This window comes from Plectropomus leopardus, chromosome 8, assembly GCF_026936395.1.
Source record: "Plectropomus leopardus strain MGB_pleo_1.0 chromosome 8, ASM2693639v1, whole genome shotgun sequence".
Classification (NCBI taxonomy): Eukaryota; Metazoa; Chordata; class Actinopteri; order Perciformes; family Serranidae; genus Plectropomus; species Plectropomus leopardus.
In genome coordinates, this window is record NC_142183.1 from 18,795,153 (window position 1) to 18,811,370 (window position 16,218).

Genomic DNA, 16,218 nt, shown 5'->3' on the forward strand with positions numbered 1-16,218 from the left:
CAAATATTAACATATGGCATAACTGGGGGTCAGCTGGGTCAAGTAATCAAATTTGTGACTCAAGTCAAGTCATGTGACTCAAGTCCCCCACCTCCAGCCACCTCATCATCCTGGTTCCATTTATTAATTCCTCTAATTAGAAATTAACCAAAGAAGTGATCTTAACTGCTTTTTCTTATGATTTGTAATGACAGAGATGTGTGCAAGGAAACACACACACACACACACACACACACACACACACACACACACACGCACACACTTAGTCTTGCTTGGTCTTAAAGTGCTGTTACTGTAAACAGAATCTATTTCTTCATTCTGTCCACAGATGAGCTGCAGATTTGCGTGAGAGTAACCGGATGCATCATTCAGAGAGATAGAGTACTTCATGTCGCTATGTATCATATTCTGTCATTTCCATTACATGCATTATACTGATTTGTCTGATTAAATTAGTACATCAAACTATGGCTAACTGCTGTCAATTCCTCTGCGGCCTCTCTTCACAGCTATCTTCTCTCCTAAATCTCTGTCAGAGCCATTAAGAGGCTCTATAGCTGATGTATAAGTGCTCTGGTCACAGTTTATACTGAAACGAGGAATAGGAGGAGGAGGCACTAAAATGTGTGGGACAGAAAAAGCGAGAAATAGATTTAATTACATAAATGTCTGGGATGAAAATATAGTAAACCAGTGAAATGAAGGGCGAAAAAAAGAGAATCATAATGTAATTTTGGATTGGAAAAAGATGAATTACATGGGTCCATTAGTCTGTACAGTAACATCGACAGTACGTCATCGCCCAGAAGTGGACTAATAATGGCCCATTTGTAAACCTCAAACCACACACACATTTATCCCACTGTAGCCCCCTCTTATAACATGCGCGCATGCACACACACACACACACACACACACACACACTCACAATCATTAACCATGTCTTCACACCAAAAGGAGGCTCTTTAGTGCTTTTATTTGTGCAGGACAGTGAAGGACAGTTTGAGCGTGTGTGAACGTGACAAAAAGACATTCTTCAAATTATACAAATAGTTCATTCTAAGCACTATTTTTTTTTAAATTTAAAATTCTGTCTCATTCGAGCAAAGCTAACAGCAAACGATATTTATGAAGCTTTAATATTTCTGGCTGACAAATAGGAGGCTGTAGTTTACTGTAGCTGTAAAATGCTTTATAAAAATGAAACTGCTTACAGTAAAATAACATTTTTTATGTTTCCCTCTAAGTTTAAATGGCTATCTTTAAATAATCTAAATGTTGAAGAGTTGACCATTTATTTAGTTTCATCTTTAAGGTACTATATAGTAAAAAGTCAGATTTCCATGTCTATTTTATCATAAATCAGTTATAGGCGCTATATAAATACTGTGAAAGTATCAAAAAGCTTAATCCACAGAGAAATGCATAAAGTCCATATATAGAAACTGTGCCTTTAAATGAGCCGTCAGGACTTCTGTGAATTATGATGTCACAAATATACTAAAAACTAAATCAGTGTGACGTCACACTAACAACAATAATCACTTCCAAGCGGATAACTGGCAATTGTTTGCAATTGCAGAAATATGTGAAATCGGCAAAATGTGTAAATTCTGTTGTCATTTTTGGTTGTAACGTAACTTTTAAAGATAGAAAGTTAAACACCGTGGACGCACCTATCTGATGTTCGTGCTGTGCTTATTTAATGTACTTTGTTGCTTTGCTATCATCTTTAATAAACCAAATCTACCGACAGGAGGCTAGGCAATGTACTGCTGTGAACGAGACTAAAGCAAAATCAATTCTAGCCACCTAAACAATTATTATCAGTGTATGTGGACACTTAAGCTAACACTAATTGATCGAGGCCGCGGTAAACCAGCAACTCAAAGTTCTGCTAAGTAAAACTACCATATCTGTCAATGGGGTCTGGCGGCTTTGAAATGTTTGAGATATGATACATTGGAAAAGGCTGTCTGAGGGAAAGGTAAAGTGGTTAAATTTTCTAAATATAGCGTAAAGTAAACCGAAAGTGATTTTTTTGGACGGCCTTGTTTTAGGTGGTGAAAAACTGACCAATTGAGGCATCGTTTGCTCAATGCCATTTTATGTGATGCAATGATTTTCTGTGTGGAAGTTATTGCAAACAAATATTATGATTCGGTCTACAAAAGGGTATAAACTACTGTTACTCTGACGTTACTGTCATTTCGTGGCTGCAATGATGGTGCAGGGATCATGGATGTATCATAGGGAAGTCAGCCGGGATGCAGAGAGTACAAATTTGGAAGACCTGGAAACGCCGACCAATCAGAGCAGACTGTGTTTTTTAAGTAACAGAGCTTTAAGAGATGACACTAAAACAGACCATTTCTGACATCAGGCAGACAATATGAGAAAAATGAAGTCTTTCACATTTTCTAGTTGAAACCTAAAGTACAAATATTAGCATCATATGGGACCCTCAACCCTATATACCTATGTAAATTGGCTTGATTTTTTTTCCCCAAAAAGGTGGCAATGAGCAACTACAAAAAGATCGTCAGAAAATAGCAAGATATGAGTAAAAAATTGCAAAAAGTAATTTTAGTAAGTAATAAATTACCAGAAAATTTCAGGGAAAAAAAAGCAGAAAATTACCTAAAACTAAGCATAAGAAAAGAAAAGTTTAAAAAAATCACCAAATAAACAAGAAAATTACTCCGGAAAATGATTAAATTTAATTTAAATAATGAATATACTGATTAGAATTTGTATTCAACATTTACCTTTTTTTGAGAAAGAGTTTTTTCAGGCTCTAAAGGTTTAAAAGCTTGTGAAAGGCATCTGATCGCAGCACGAGAAAACTGATGTCAATCCAGGTTTCAAAGTGTTAATTTTTTTTTTTTTTTAGGGGAACTTTGGTTGCAAAGTTGTTGCAAATTAGGAGGCTCTAGTTATTGTTATGAGCCAAAAGGCTGTAATTCTTTTATCCCACTTCTTATCACAAAATTGTGAAGCTGGCAGCAACGTTGCTCTTTTTTACCCATTTGTCAAACTGCAAGCTTCTGACAACAACAAAGGCATAATGATTGTCTTGTATTAAGGCAATAAGACTTGAATGTAGAGGCTCATGCACACCTTAAAAAACTTGCAGACATGTGCAGGAAATTGTCCCTAGGAGAAGAAAAGTTACTTGCAATAAACACAATGTTTTGGTCCCAAGACCGTCATCGGTTCAAGTTTACTGCAAGTAATGGGGCAGTGTGTGTGAATTATCTTTTCTTCAAATAAGGCAATAAGAGCAAGAGAAAGAGAGATCATGGAGGATGACTGTTTCTTCAGATTGTTGTCGTTGTTGCCAGGTCAGGTTGGTCAGTCATATCGAGGGAAACGGCTCCAGAGTCGTAGGAGCTCTTGATACCAGGTTTGAGTGACAGCTGGCTGCCTGGGCTCTGAGCAAGATATGCTTCTATCTGAGCCTCCGACACCTGGATGGAGACAACGATGACAAAAGTCAATTTAAATGGTGTTGAAATTGAAAGAGTATTTATAGATCTGAAACTATGTTGGAAGACACACATAAATTATATTAAACAGAAATTATCTAAACCCGATGCTATTCTTTATATAACAAGGGAGCTGTTGAATAAGAAACATCCGTATATATTTTATTACTCAATTGTAATGCCATATATGTATTACTGTGCTGAAATTAGGGGAAATGCATATAAACAAATATAGACCCTAAAATTAAACTTCAGAACTTCGAGGATTCTACACCTTAAACTTTCTAGTTATTGTATATTTGAAAAATATTGGAAATAAACAAAAGCCTTCCTGTCTGTATTCATTTTTTTAAACGTGAGAGAAGGAAATTACAATTTGAGATGGTTGTTTATTTTTGAAACATGTAATGTAAGAATCTCTCTCAGTTTTAAAAAAAGCCTTAACATATAAAATAATTACAGATTATAATATAAAATTATAATGATGTAAAATAATTGGGGATTATAATTTAGAATATAATGTATCTTTTATTGATTAATTTATTTTCTTTCTTTGGATATATTCTGGTTTATCCTTTGGTTGATACGGAATAGGCAAAAGTAAGCCTTAAGCTTCAGCCTATTCATTTTTTTTTCTGACTGACTGAGAAAATTTTTGTAAAATAATCTTTGTTTCTCAAGATGCATGTAACCGAAACAAAAAATATTCACTCATTGATTCATTCAAGTCAGTGATGAAGCTCTTATTGGAAAACTTTCCAGGATGCTATACATGTACGTATTGTTGGATAAAATGCGTGCGACTGCATCATACAAAAAGCATTACCTCTTCAAACTTCTTGGCTTTGTACTGGTCTGCCCCCTTCAAGAAGTTCAGTAAGATAACATCACAGAGAACCGTACCCTGCCGACACAGATATAAAAAAAAATGTGATTAAAGCTGACAGCATCAAAAAAATATACATTTTTATTATCTTTAGTCTGATCAGAGATCCTTACCAGTCCAACAGAGGTGAAAGCAGCGACCAAGTTGATCAGAGTTGGGATCGTGTCAAACTTTCCTGCCTGGAAGAGAGTTTTAGTCACATCAGACAGGAGTGCTTTCTTTAAAACATATATACTTAAATTAAACATACACTCTGCAGGATTTTCCTTAAGAAAAAACAACGTATAGACTCATACAAAAGGAATCCCTCTCAAGCATCGCACACAGCGAGTCAGGACTTTATAAAAAGGCAGTAACCAGGTGACAGACCGTGAGCAGCATGCATTCAAGAGGGCACTGCAAAAAAAATCACACACAGAGCCGAAAAACGCAAATATAATGAGACAAAACAACAGGTGGAATGATATGGGGTTGGCTTTCACTTTTACTTTCCTAAGATGTCAAAGGAAGGGCCCGTCTTACTGTCTCTGATTTGCTTATCCTGACATTCTTATTGTAACCAATGGCACTCTCTTGCCTAAAAGCTAATCCAACCATCAAAGGCAATGAGTACTAGCCAATCAGAGGGAGAGTACGGAGGATTGCTCCTCCTCTATCTTAGGAAATGCAGATTTGCGTACAGAAAAGGCCAGCAGTGCCAACCTGTTTCTAGTCTTAGTGCTGAGCTCAGCTAACTGGCTGTTGGCAAATTTGACGCACAGACTAGCGTTGCAAATTGTAAGCACTCTACTTGATAGATTATTGGTAAAATCAAAAATCGATTAATCAATTAATCATTATTTGAAAAGAAAAAAACAATACGGAATGCATTTTTGCCTCAATAAAAGATCACAGCACGGTATTGCATCAATTAAATTCTTGACAACTGATTTATCGATTGTTGATTAATTGTAATTATCCCTTATACACACACAAGGGGTTCAGTGTTTTCATCTGACTATCTTCAAGAAAGAATGCAAACTTTTAAAGAGGCGGATAATTCTCTCTGCAAATTACAGTAACAGTACAAACACTATCCATGATTTCTATGGCAACCAGTTGCTGCCAAATGGACAAATGCAGCAAGTAAACCAACCTATGTTTGAAACAATTTATGGTATTACCATATTCAAAGATGTTTTTAGTGACCCCCCCCCAAAAAAAAACAAATAAAAGGTTTAAAAATGTGTTTTAAATTTATACAAACAAACATGCACTCACACACAAATTCACAAACGGGTTGCCACAGTGTCACACAACTCACATTGCCCGTGACCATGACATCAAAACGGATTGCATATGCTTTGTGAAGTGTCCGAAACTCAGTCCCATTCTCTGTCTTAAAATATTTGGCGAATCTGCATTCAAAGAGAAGGAAAAAAGTGACCAAAGAATGAAAAGGAATAAAAAGAGTAAAAAAACCCAGAAAAAACAGCCTCCTTACCTGAAGTTGTAGCCTTTGGAGACGGCATTCTTGGCAAATGGTGCGTCCAGTCGTGTGAACGAGTACTCGGGTACACAGTTTTCAATGTCCAGGTCCAGGTTACACCTCCACTGAATGTTTATTCCTATTTCTCCCCCCTGAAAGAGAAGGATGAGGAAAAGACAGATGCACCCTGAGGTAGGTCACCTGTAATTATTTGGTAAATCAGAATCAGAATCCAGAATCAGAAGTTAACTTTGTATTTGCTCAAACTCTGGATGTAATAATTAAAGTTAGGTCACACCAGGTAATGAAAACAATGTGCACATCTTTATATATTTGTTTTAAGAAGCTTGGTGATGTAGTAACTAGTGAGTAAATGTCATTTAATGCACTATTGTACATTGTTTTGTTCAATACAGTGTTACTAAGGAGCTCTCAAAGCTCACAAGCTTACTTAACGGAGAGTTAGTGCACCTTAACCTGTTAACTTCTAATGGGACAATACAGTAGATTCACACAGTTTATTGAATAGAAGTATTTGTACAATCGACTCTTGCCCACAAACCCCTCCATTTGTAGAACATTTTATACTCCAACAGAGTTAGTTAAGTGAAAGTGAACATTACAAAACAGCTAATGACCAACAACAACTCCTCCAGTTTAAGACTCCCAGGCCCTCTGTCGCCTCAAAGGTCAGCACTGTCAGGACAGCTTGCAATTAGTCAACAACATAAATTCACAAGTCAAGGTCAACTACAACGGCCTTCAAATGGGTTAGGTAGTGTTTAAAACGTCCCCCTCTTGTGGTGTCCACAACCTTTTCTATAAGCTCTGAGTTCCCAAGTTGTGATGTGTTTGCTGACTTGTATTAGAAAGGCCTTGAAGATTCATTTTTCGGTGGATATTAAGTTAAAATGTTGTAATTTTAGTCATATGGCCCCCAGGCTTTGAAAAAAAATTCATAGTAGCCAAACACTGGAATTACAGCTATAAGAGCTGCAAAATTAAATCATTTTATTCCCATTAAAGTTACCAGAGGACTAAAGAGGAAATTGGCGTTAAGTAAATTTTGAAGAATAAGGAGGAGAGAGAGAATACATAAGACAGACCTTCTCTGCCAGGTCAGACACGCTCTGCCCTGTGTAGTTTAGGATGTCGCCCACACGAAAGATGGGGCAGAAGGGGTTGTTCTCCGGATGGTAGGTGCAACTCTTGATCTGTTCGGACGTCATACTGGAGGGAAAGTTTCCTCTGAGAGAAAGAGTTCATGTTAATGGTTAGAAAAATACATTTTTGTAGTTCTGAAAGGAGCATACACCAGATTATTTGTGATGATTCCAAATTTTTCACACATTCACGGTGGCAAACAGGGGAAAACGCTTTTATTTTGAAGTCAGCTCTTAAACCCTCTCGTAATGCCTAACATATACACAAACAACTAAACCAGGTGGCAGCTAGTAAGACTGACTTTCTGGAGGTGGAGGCTGGCTTGACTGCAGTAAAAAACACCAACACCACCACCACTTTTACAACACCACTGACAGATAACCAACTCCACTAACATAAATCACAAACTGAGGCAAAAACAAGTTCGTCCAGATGTGCGCATCACTATTAAGTGTCCTCTGTATATATCCTCTATGTCCTCTGCTCTCTGTCCGTTGTGCTGTGATGAATTGCAGCGCGTTTTCAGAATGTGTTGTGTTGTGGGATTTGCAGCACGTTCTCCAAATGATGTGTAAGTCTTCAATTTCCTGAGGATGTTTTCTTAATTTGCTTATGTTTTGTCTATTTGCACGAGTTCCCTTCAATTGTTAGGCCCCTGTTGGCCACCGTAGACATTTGTTTTCAGCTGCTTAAATTTGATAATGAGTGTATGTGTATGTATGTCCTACCTGGTGACATCGAAGAGTGGAAAGCGAATACTATTTTTGATGAAGATGGTGAAGTTGTTCACATCTTGCATCGGCTCTCTGTGCAGGATGTTGACAAACAAGGAGCGAGGATGACAATCCAAGCTTTTAATGAGAGAAGTGCTGTCTGGTGCATAAATGTGTGTGCGTGTGTGTGAGCATGTGTGTGTAAATCTTACATCTTAACTTGGTCGTTCTCGGCTGGACACCATCCGTTAATCTCGCATTGACCCATCTCGTTGTCATTGGTGGAATTGATGCACGTGCCTGTTATTACACCTGGTGTGTGAGACAGAGCGAGAGGAGAGATGTCAGTGAAAGGGAGACATGATGATCAAATTTGTTTGGGTGGGGTGAAATCAGTGGCGGACTTAAGAGTTTACAAGTCTTTTTGTGGATCACTTTCAGAGATTGTGAATGTGTTTTTTTTTTTTAGCTCATACTCTTTCTTTTCTGCTTTTATGTCATTTATGACACCCAACCTTTACCTCAACTGATTGGCCAAACTAACTCGTTCTGGACATCAGAGTCAACAATGATCCGTATGACTAACTGGACAATCTTTTATTTGAAAATGAACATAACCTGAATGTTATGTATACGGCTTGCCTTATATTTAAGCAATTTAGGAATTATAACATTTTTCAACAGCTCATTTTTCTGTCAACAAAATCCCACATCAGCAGAATCATTTTAGAGATGCAATAATGTCAGGAAAGTCTCAACACATAGTAAGTTAAATGGTTTTATTGGCTTAGTCAAAATTAGGAGAATTTCTGAGGGTATTCTGGGAATTATTGCAAGTCTAAGACTCTGCAGTGTTTTTGCGTTAGGAGGAGCATGATATTGAGTGTACTTGAAAATAGCTTTCTTCTGATGATGACGTGTGAGTTTCTTTTATAGAGGTTTGACTCACCATTGGCAAGGATGCTGCCAAAATGTGTGTGGCAATCTTCATCTGTTTTACATTTAAACCTCCAGCCCAACTGAAACACACACACACACACACACACAGAAACTTTAAAGTGCAACCTCATACATAGACTCAACTCATTCTATAATTACCCTGAAACACCTGTCCTTGTCAGTTATGAACGTCAGTAAAAACTTAACTTAAAGGAGGCAGTTTGCCTTAATATCAGTATTAATAAGGTGAAATAAATTATAATATTGGAGTTATGATTGAAGTTCTTCAGGCAAGTAAAATTCAGAAATGAAATATAATACAATAAATATGTAAGAATGAAATAAGTATAACATTTAAGACATACACTGAAAATTGAATTGATGAAAATTAGGGCAAACATTTGTAAAAGAGAAGAGAAAAAAAAAGGTTTTAAGAAGTGATTTAAAAGATGTTCCTGAGTCTGTAAGCCTGACATCATCATGGAGCACTCTGACTGCAACATTTGGTGATGAGCAGGGATTTAAAATAGTGTTATAAAGCACTTACACTGTTTTATCCTCACCTCTTTACATGTTCCTTGAAACTGATTTTGTGTGATGATGACTTTGGTCATGATGCAGAAGACACCTGCACCCTGAATCACAGCAGAACATTTGTGTTACAGTGTATGTTCATGTAATGCTTTACAAAATGTGCTGCACAAAAATAAATGGATAAGCTCATAAACTGAAAAGAAAAGCTCATAATCACAGTTTCTGCACCACAAAGACAGCACTGACTCTCACATGCTTCACATGCACCTCAAACCATCCACAAACCTTTCGTTCCACCCTCATAAGGTTTTGTGTGTACTTCATTTGATAGGAAACCGCAGACAAAGCTGAAGATAGTTATTCTGACAGCAGTGGCTAAATCAAAGGTCAAAGGTCATACAATATATTTGTGTTGGCATGTCATATACCTGTTGGGGGAAGACGTAGTCGGCCACATCCATCACCTGGTTGTGATGGTAACCAAAGCCTTTTACTTTGGTCATCACAGAGGATTCGATGCCAGTGTCAATCGACTGATAAGCTTTCTCGTGGATGAAGACCCAGCTGCAGGACACGAAAGAGTTCAGTCAAAGCCATGTAAAACATGAAGAGTCCTGCTGCTGGACATGTGTGTCTTTTTTAAAATATCAAATTCAGCCATAAAGGACCGTAAACAACATTCAGAGCATTAATATAGCAGCAAACTAAATTTGCTATGTGAAGATATAAAAGAGTAACAGCGTCTTGAGCCGAGAATAAAATTATGCTCCCTCTGTCTGTGTTTGAATCCTGGCTTCTCTTTTTGTTGTTGTGATAGACGGCACGGTAGCATGTGCATGCTAATTCATGTGAGTCCCTGTGTGTTTGTGTGTGTGTGTGTGTGTGTGTGTGTGTGTGTGTGTGTGAGTATCCCACTGGCTCGATGCTGATCTGCACTGCGCTTATATTGCAGTTAGTGCTGATAACGCAGCACTCCCTCCAAATGCTCCAAGGTTAACACCATTAGTTATGTCGGCACTGCTGCTGTTATTAGCACTTGTCACACTGTTAGCACAGTTAGCGATCAGCTTAGCCACCTCCATGTTGAGAACCATATGCAGACAATCTGATTCAGACTTGAGGAGCGCTGAATGTGGTATACAGCTTGATATAAATTTTGTTTTAATAAAAAAGAATTTTCTATTTAACCTCCAGTCTAAAATAACATTTAATGTTTTGTGATTTCACTTCAGTTTTAAGTAAATGTTATGCAGTCTAGCCCAAAAAGGGAAAAATCTCCTGTGTGAAACAATAACTTTCCGGTCACTTCTGCTGTTCCAACCCCACTCATGTAATCTTGCCGACTTTTTGTTGTGTTTTTTAAACACTTGGGTAGTGTCTCACAGGTATTACATTCAAGTAGTTTCCAAAACATAAATACCTAGCACTATTTTAAAACTTCAAGAGGTTCTTTAACAACACTCTCTATCCTAGACGTATTTCCAGAACTGTGAAAAACTTTTTTAACCGTCTGGATAAAATAAAGTTTGTTGCAACATAGAATTTAGTACAACACAAGTAAAATATTTAAACATCAATAAAGACAAATATAAGTTATACTAAAAGTTGTTACTTTGGTTTACGCATGGTAATATGTCATTTCTGGATCCTTATTTGGACTATAAATTGTAAAGAAAGAAAGAAAAGAAAATCTTTCTTATTTTTTCTATCCTGCAGCAGACTGATACTGATTTCAACCAGATGGACAAAACAAAAAATCTTAAAGGAATCTCCAAAAAGAGCAAAGTGTCATCAAACAACCTGACAGTAAATTTGAGGGATCTCTTTGGCCAACGGTTCCAACATGTAATAAATTTAATCGCATTATAAGAAGTTTGATTTGTATAATTTTGAGGTATTTGTACGTCTCATTTATGCTACTTAATACTTCTGCACTAGATTCACTCCATTATAATCAGTTGCTGCTAAAGATGAAACGTATAAATGAGATAAAATGATCTCATTCTCGACCAGTGAACAACAAAGTGCTGCTCACATGTTCATCATGCAGCGGCCATTTTGCTCCACAATGAATACTTTTACTTAAGAATAGAATAGAAATACTTTTTTAATCCCGTGAGGGAAATTGTTTTGTTGCAGCAGCAAATAAGAGAGCTGACAATTATTTCTTTCACTTGAGCTAACCTATAACATCACAATTTTGAGTTTAAGCACTCTAGTTTTGGATTTTGGGAGAGATTCGGTTATGTTTACTTATATTTTTTTAAACTGTCTTAGATAATTGGAATAACATTATGGATTTTGAAATTGGGTGTAGTTCCCTTCGGAGTAAAAGGATGTGCACTTCACTTTTTCTTCTTCTTTCTAGTCTAAAATTAAAGTGACAAAGGGACATATTTTAAGACTAAATGCAGGTGGTGTCTAGTGGCTGTTTATCACACAACTATTTCTTCTGAAAGTAAGCTAGAGTCTGAAAAACTGCTTGAAGAGGAGCCAAAGTGTTAAAAGTTGGCTCAAGCAAAATCAGAGATGTGAACATTTTAAAATATTTTATTGTGTTTTTTAGTTGAGTGTTGTAACTGAATGTAACGTTGATATTTTTTTTAAAACCTAAGGAGGGACAGGAGTTGGAAACTAGCAATAGCTACAATCTCTATAGTGAAACATCAGTTTCTACAGCCTGTTTGTAACAGGTGGAAGTGCTATTATATTAATTCACACCATATAAACTATATAACTAACTAACTATATATATAACTATATAAATAAATAAAATAAGATATATCTCAGGACCTCACCAAATAAACTGCCATAAAAACTACCAACATGGCTAGATTAAGAAAAATTAAAGTAAGTTTTTGTAATTTGGCTGAACTGACCCTTTGACAGGACAGAGATTCAAATCTGGGATGGACAGATGATAAAAACATCACAATTATCAACAAAACATGCAAAAAACATCACTGACCCAACAAAATATGTGATGATGAGCAATTGTACAATCCGGTTGATGATGCCCACAGACCAGCTCTTGACCACCACAGACTTGGTGGTCTCGTAGGTGAAGAAGTCAGTGACGCAGACCCACACCAAGGAGCTCATGGCTGCTTACAAGAGAGCAACAGACAGCGAGGTTGGGTCCTTCTCAATCTGAGAGAAAAGTGCAGCTCCTGTCCAGCCTCAACAGGTGCCTTCAGAGTAGTGGAGGGGTAAAACTGCAGCTCACTATAAGGTCCCTGTCCTTTCACTCTCGGTGTGGCTCGTGTTCATCTGCCTCATTGCATGTTTGAGAGTTAAACCTCTCCGTCTCTCCTCTTTGTTTCATTGGTTTATGAGACACACTGGACCTCCCCTTCATTTACTCACATCAGAGAGAGGAAAATGTGATAGTGTCCTTTTGTCCCTCCCTCCTCTTCTTTCTTTCTTCACCACAAATCCCCATCTCCCATGCCTCTTTTCTCTCACCACAAACACACACACACACACACACACACACACACACATCACCAAAGGACACTAATTACCATCCCATACATCCATTTTCATGTGCTCCAGACACATTTCTGACATCATTTCAGCGGGTTTTTCCACGTTTCTTTGACGCTTTTATCCTGAGTACACTACTATTCATTCACATTTTAAAGATCAACTCAAAGGGATGGGTTTGTGTAATGCTGTTTATTATTTATGGTTTATTTCACAACGTGGCTCTTTAATAGGCGTTAATGGGACAGAGTGAGTCAAAAGGTTTGCTTTCACTCTGGTGAAATGTTACACAGGATTCATAATAATAATAATAATTCAGTCATTCATTTAGTTTCTGTAACCGCTTGTCCTCGTAAGCGTCGCGGGGGGCTGGAGCCTATCCCAGCTGTCATAGGGCCATAATAATAATAGTATTAATAATAATAAAGAATAATCATAATTTGAAATTATCATATTTTGACATTTTCAGCTGAGTCACCAGAGTAAAATGCTGACATGGTACATTTACACAAACCATGGATATGCTCTGTGTGTGTGCCATCATATTAACATTTTAAAGTGACGTAGTTTAGATTACATGTATATGAGCTGAGTTTCTCATCATATGGAGGAGAAGCAATTAAAGTGTTGGGATGGCAAGGTGGCTGCCAAGCTGCAGACAACAGTTTGAGTTCAGGGACATTTCCAGTCTGTTAGTGGGGACAAAATATGGCATTTTCAGCCAAAACATGATTCTTTCTTTCCCCGTGTTAACCACTGCATTGTCGCAACATTAAATTCACAACTGAAACATAACGAAACAGGAAGTTTCTTTGTTACATTTGAAATTTGCAGAAACGTACAGAGCCAACACAAGAGCTGTTTGTATTCTCCTTCAATGCTCCTTTAAAATCTCCTTTAGCATAGGATACATCCTATGAAAGGAGGTAATTCAGTCAAGTCAAGTCAAGTCAATTTTATTTGTAGAGCCCATTATCACAAAACATGCCTCATGCCTCAGAGGGCTTTACAGTGTACGACATCCCTCTGCCCTTAGACCCTCACATCACCCAAGGAAAAACTCCCGAAAAAGAACCCCTGTAACGGGGCGAAAAAGGAAGAAACCTCAGGAAGAGCAGCAGAGGATGATGAGGGATCCCTCTTCCAGGACGGACAGATGTGCAACAGATGTCGTAAATGACGAGTGATATACAACTGTGTAAAAGGAGAAAGAGAAAGACAGAGGGGAGGGAGGGAGAGAGAGGGTGCGAGAGGCACAGCAATAATGGAAACAGATGCATGTCATATCACAATAACAATAGGTGTGAAATTATTAAATGCACTCTATGATGAAATGCGCTCTATGATAATTCAGTCCCACAATGCTTTGTGGTGCAACATGCAAAGTGACCCGCCTTGATTGATTCCCCAAAGAGGAATCAACTTTTATATTACAAACAGATCCACAGTCTGTATGAGCCAAAACATCCTCAAAACACAATCACATCAACATGAAGCTGTTTACTGAGCTGCTGGTTCTTATGCTGTTATATGCACAGGCTTATAATTTAAGGGCAGAGGGATGTCGTACACTGTAAAGCCCTCTGAGGCAAACCATGTTTTGTGATAATGGGCTATATAAATAAAACTGACTTGAAAACTGACTTATAATCACATCTTTGCCCTGAATTAAGGCTATATATTGTTAAAAAGAACAACAACAATTTGTTATTACTTCTTATAGGCTAATTTTGTTATTATACATTATTATGTTTTATGTGTATTTAATATTTACTATTAACTGGTTTCTATAATATAGTTTCTACCAGAAATATTTCATATTATTGTTTTTCTGTTAGCAAAGTGACAATAAACATCTCTACAAGATCATAATGATCATTTACCATTTTAAGACACATTATGTTTTTAATTCAACATGTTTGAAATGCAAGAATGCTCATGTGTACAGTAGTGGGTCTGACGCGTACATATCTTGCATAATTATTATTTTGATAAAATAATATTAGGATTCATGGCGATAAATATGTGGGTAAAAGTGACAAGGTTATATTTCACTTCTGTGACTTGGATCTTATATTATTTTTTTATTTAAATTTTAACTTTGGCAGTTATGTTATATCTTTCACAGGGTTTTCCTTGTTTAGCCGTTATAACGTGCATGACACAAGTTGAGTATGCGCAGGGCAAAGTAGGCTTAGTTAAGATAATAATATAAGTAATCATAATAAAGATCATAATAAGAATTTATAGCACACTTTGTATAAGATTACAAAGTGCTTTAAGAAGGCAGCAAAGTTTTTTTAAAAGAAAACAGATAAATAAAACAATTACAAAAAAAATACATTTGGTGCATAAAAACTACTACAGTGAAGATGTGCTTTTAGTAAACCATCATCTGAACATTGTAGTTTCATCACAGCAAACCCACGTCAACAACATCCACTGTCACATCGTCACTGAGCTGAGAATAACTACAGTCAGATTCTTCACACTCTGTGGTTTTCTTTTTTAAAGTTTAAATTCTCCTTCACATCTTACCTTGATCTTGTGATGTTTTCTATCAAAGTAAGGAAAAATGGTTAGGAAAGGAGATTATCTGGACTTTTCAACTGTAGCCCAAGACTTAAATCCAAACTAGACTGACGAGGGGATGAAGTGCAGGTGGAGAAAAAAGGGCAGGGAAGCTCAGGTGAAGGGAATAAAGTGATGTGGCAGAAGAGCACGCAGGAAGCTGACTGGCTGAGAGAAAGTGAAGAGCAGGGAAGGACTAATGAGGCTGATGCAGGACAGATGTGTAGATGGGGTAACAGCAAACGAAAAACCCCAAAACCAAGAAAACACAATCATCTTAATAATAAGTCAACCAAGTGAAAACAAAGACAGACTAACTAATGAAGGTAACTTAAATGACTCATAAACAGACACTTAGTCCCAAAAAGTCTACAGCAGACTGTGACAGAGGTCAGATTTAAGCCTCATGGATAAATCAGCCGAGCTAAAACGCTTTATATCAACCGATATTAGCTTAGTGTAGATTTATTGGTATCTCTGTGAAAGTCAAGTCTGAATTATAATTTAGGGTTCCCACATGTTCTCATACGTCAAATTCAAGGACTTTAAAAGGACTTTCTGCGTTCAATTGCCCTATTTTCAAGCACTCAATATAGCAGAGTTTGACACATGGATCAAGGTTATTTATTGTTACAAATCTGATCATTTTTTAAGAAGTAGCAGGCTTTACAGAACCTCACGGACAACAATCAAACATAGCCTGTTTTCAAACAAGTGCAAAATAAGCTTGCAAATTGTGTGCACTTTCCTTAATCAATTATTTGTAAAATTAACAATTAATCTATTAATCTTTAAAAAAAAAAAAAAAAACATAAAAATTGTGCTTATTTCAAACAAAACCAAATGTGTTTTTTTCCTTTATCAAAGCTCACAGTAACATATTACGTGCAATTTGACAGGATAGCATAACCTATAAATTGATTGAATTAAATTTCATGTTAGATTAAAATTGATCGTCAATTAATTATC

At 36.9% G+C, this 16,218-nt stretch overlaps 1 protein-coding gene across 3 annotated transcripts; it reads right to left on the bottom strand.

The window, feature by feature from the left end:
- Nucleotides 1-959: 959 nt before the first annotated feature.
- p2rx3a (purinergic receptor P2X, ligand-gated ion channel, 3a) lies at nt 960-15,339 on the bottom strand. 3 transcript variants are annotated; one of them, XM_042493769.2, is made up of 13 exons: nt 15,217-15,337; nt 12,161-12,383; nt 9,621-9,756; nt 9,222-9,293; nt 8,669-8,738; nt 7,932-8,031; nt 7,735-7,812; nt 6,949-7,090; nt 5,858-5,994; nt 5,678-5,771; nt 4,488-4,553; nt 4,315-4,392; nt 960-3,470 (listed from the first exon to the last, which is right to left on the bottom strand). In XM_042493769.2, the coding sequence occupies exons 2-13, from the start codon at nt 12,292-12,294 to the stop codon at nt 3,321-3,323; spliced, it is 1,257 nt and encodes a 418-aa protein (XP_042349703.1). In that variant the 5' UTR covers nt 12,295-12,383; nt 15,217-15,337; the 3' UTR covers nt 960-3,320. The 3 variants fall into 3 exon arrangements, with proteins under 3 accessions (XP_042349703.1, XP_087937161.1, XP_087937162.1); XM_088081035.1 differs by having other exon boundaries at nt 12,161-12,296; nt 15,217-15,330; XM_088081036.1 differs by lacking the exon at nt 12,161-12,383 and having other exon boundaries at nt 15,217-15,339.
- Nucleotides 15,340-16,218: the final 879 nt, after the last annotated feature.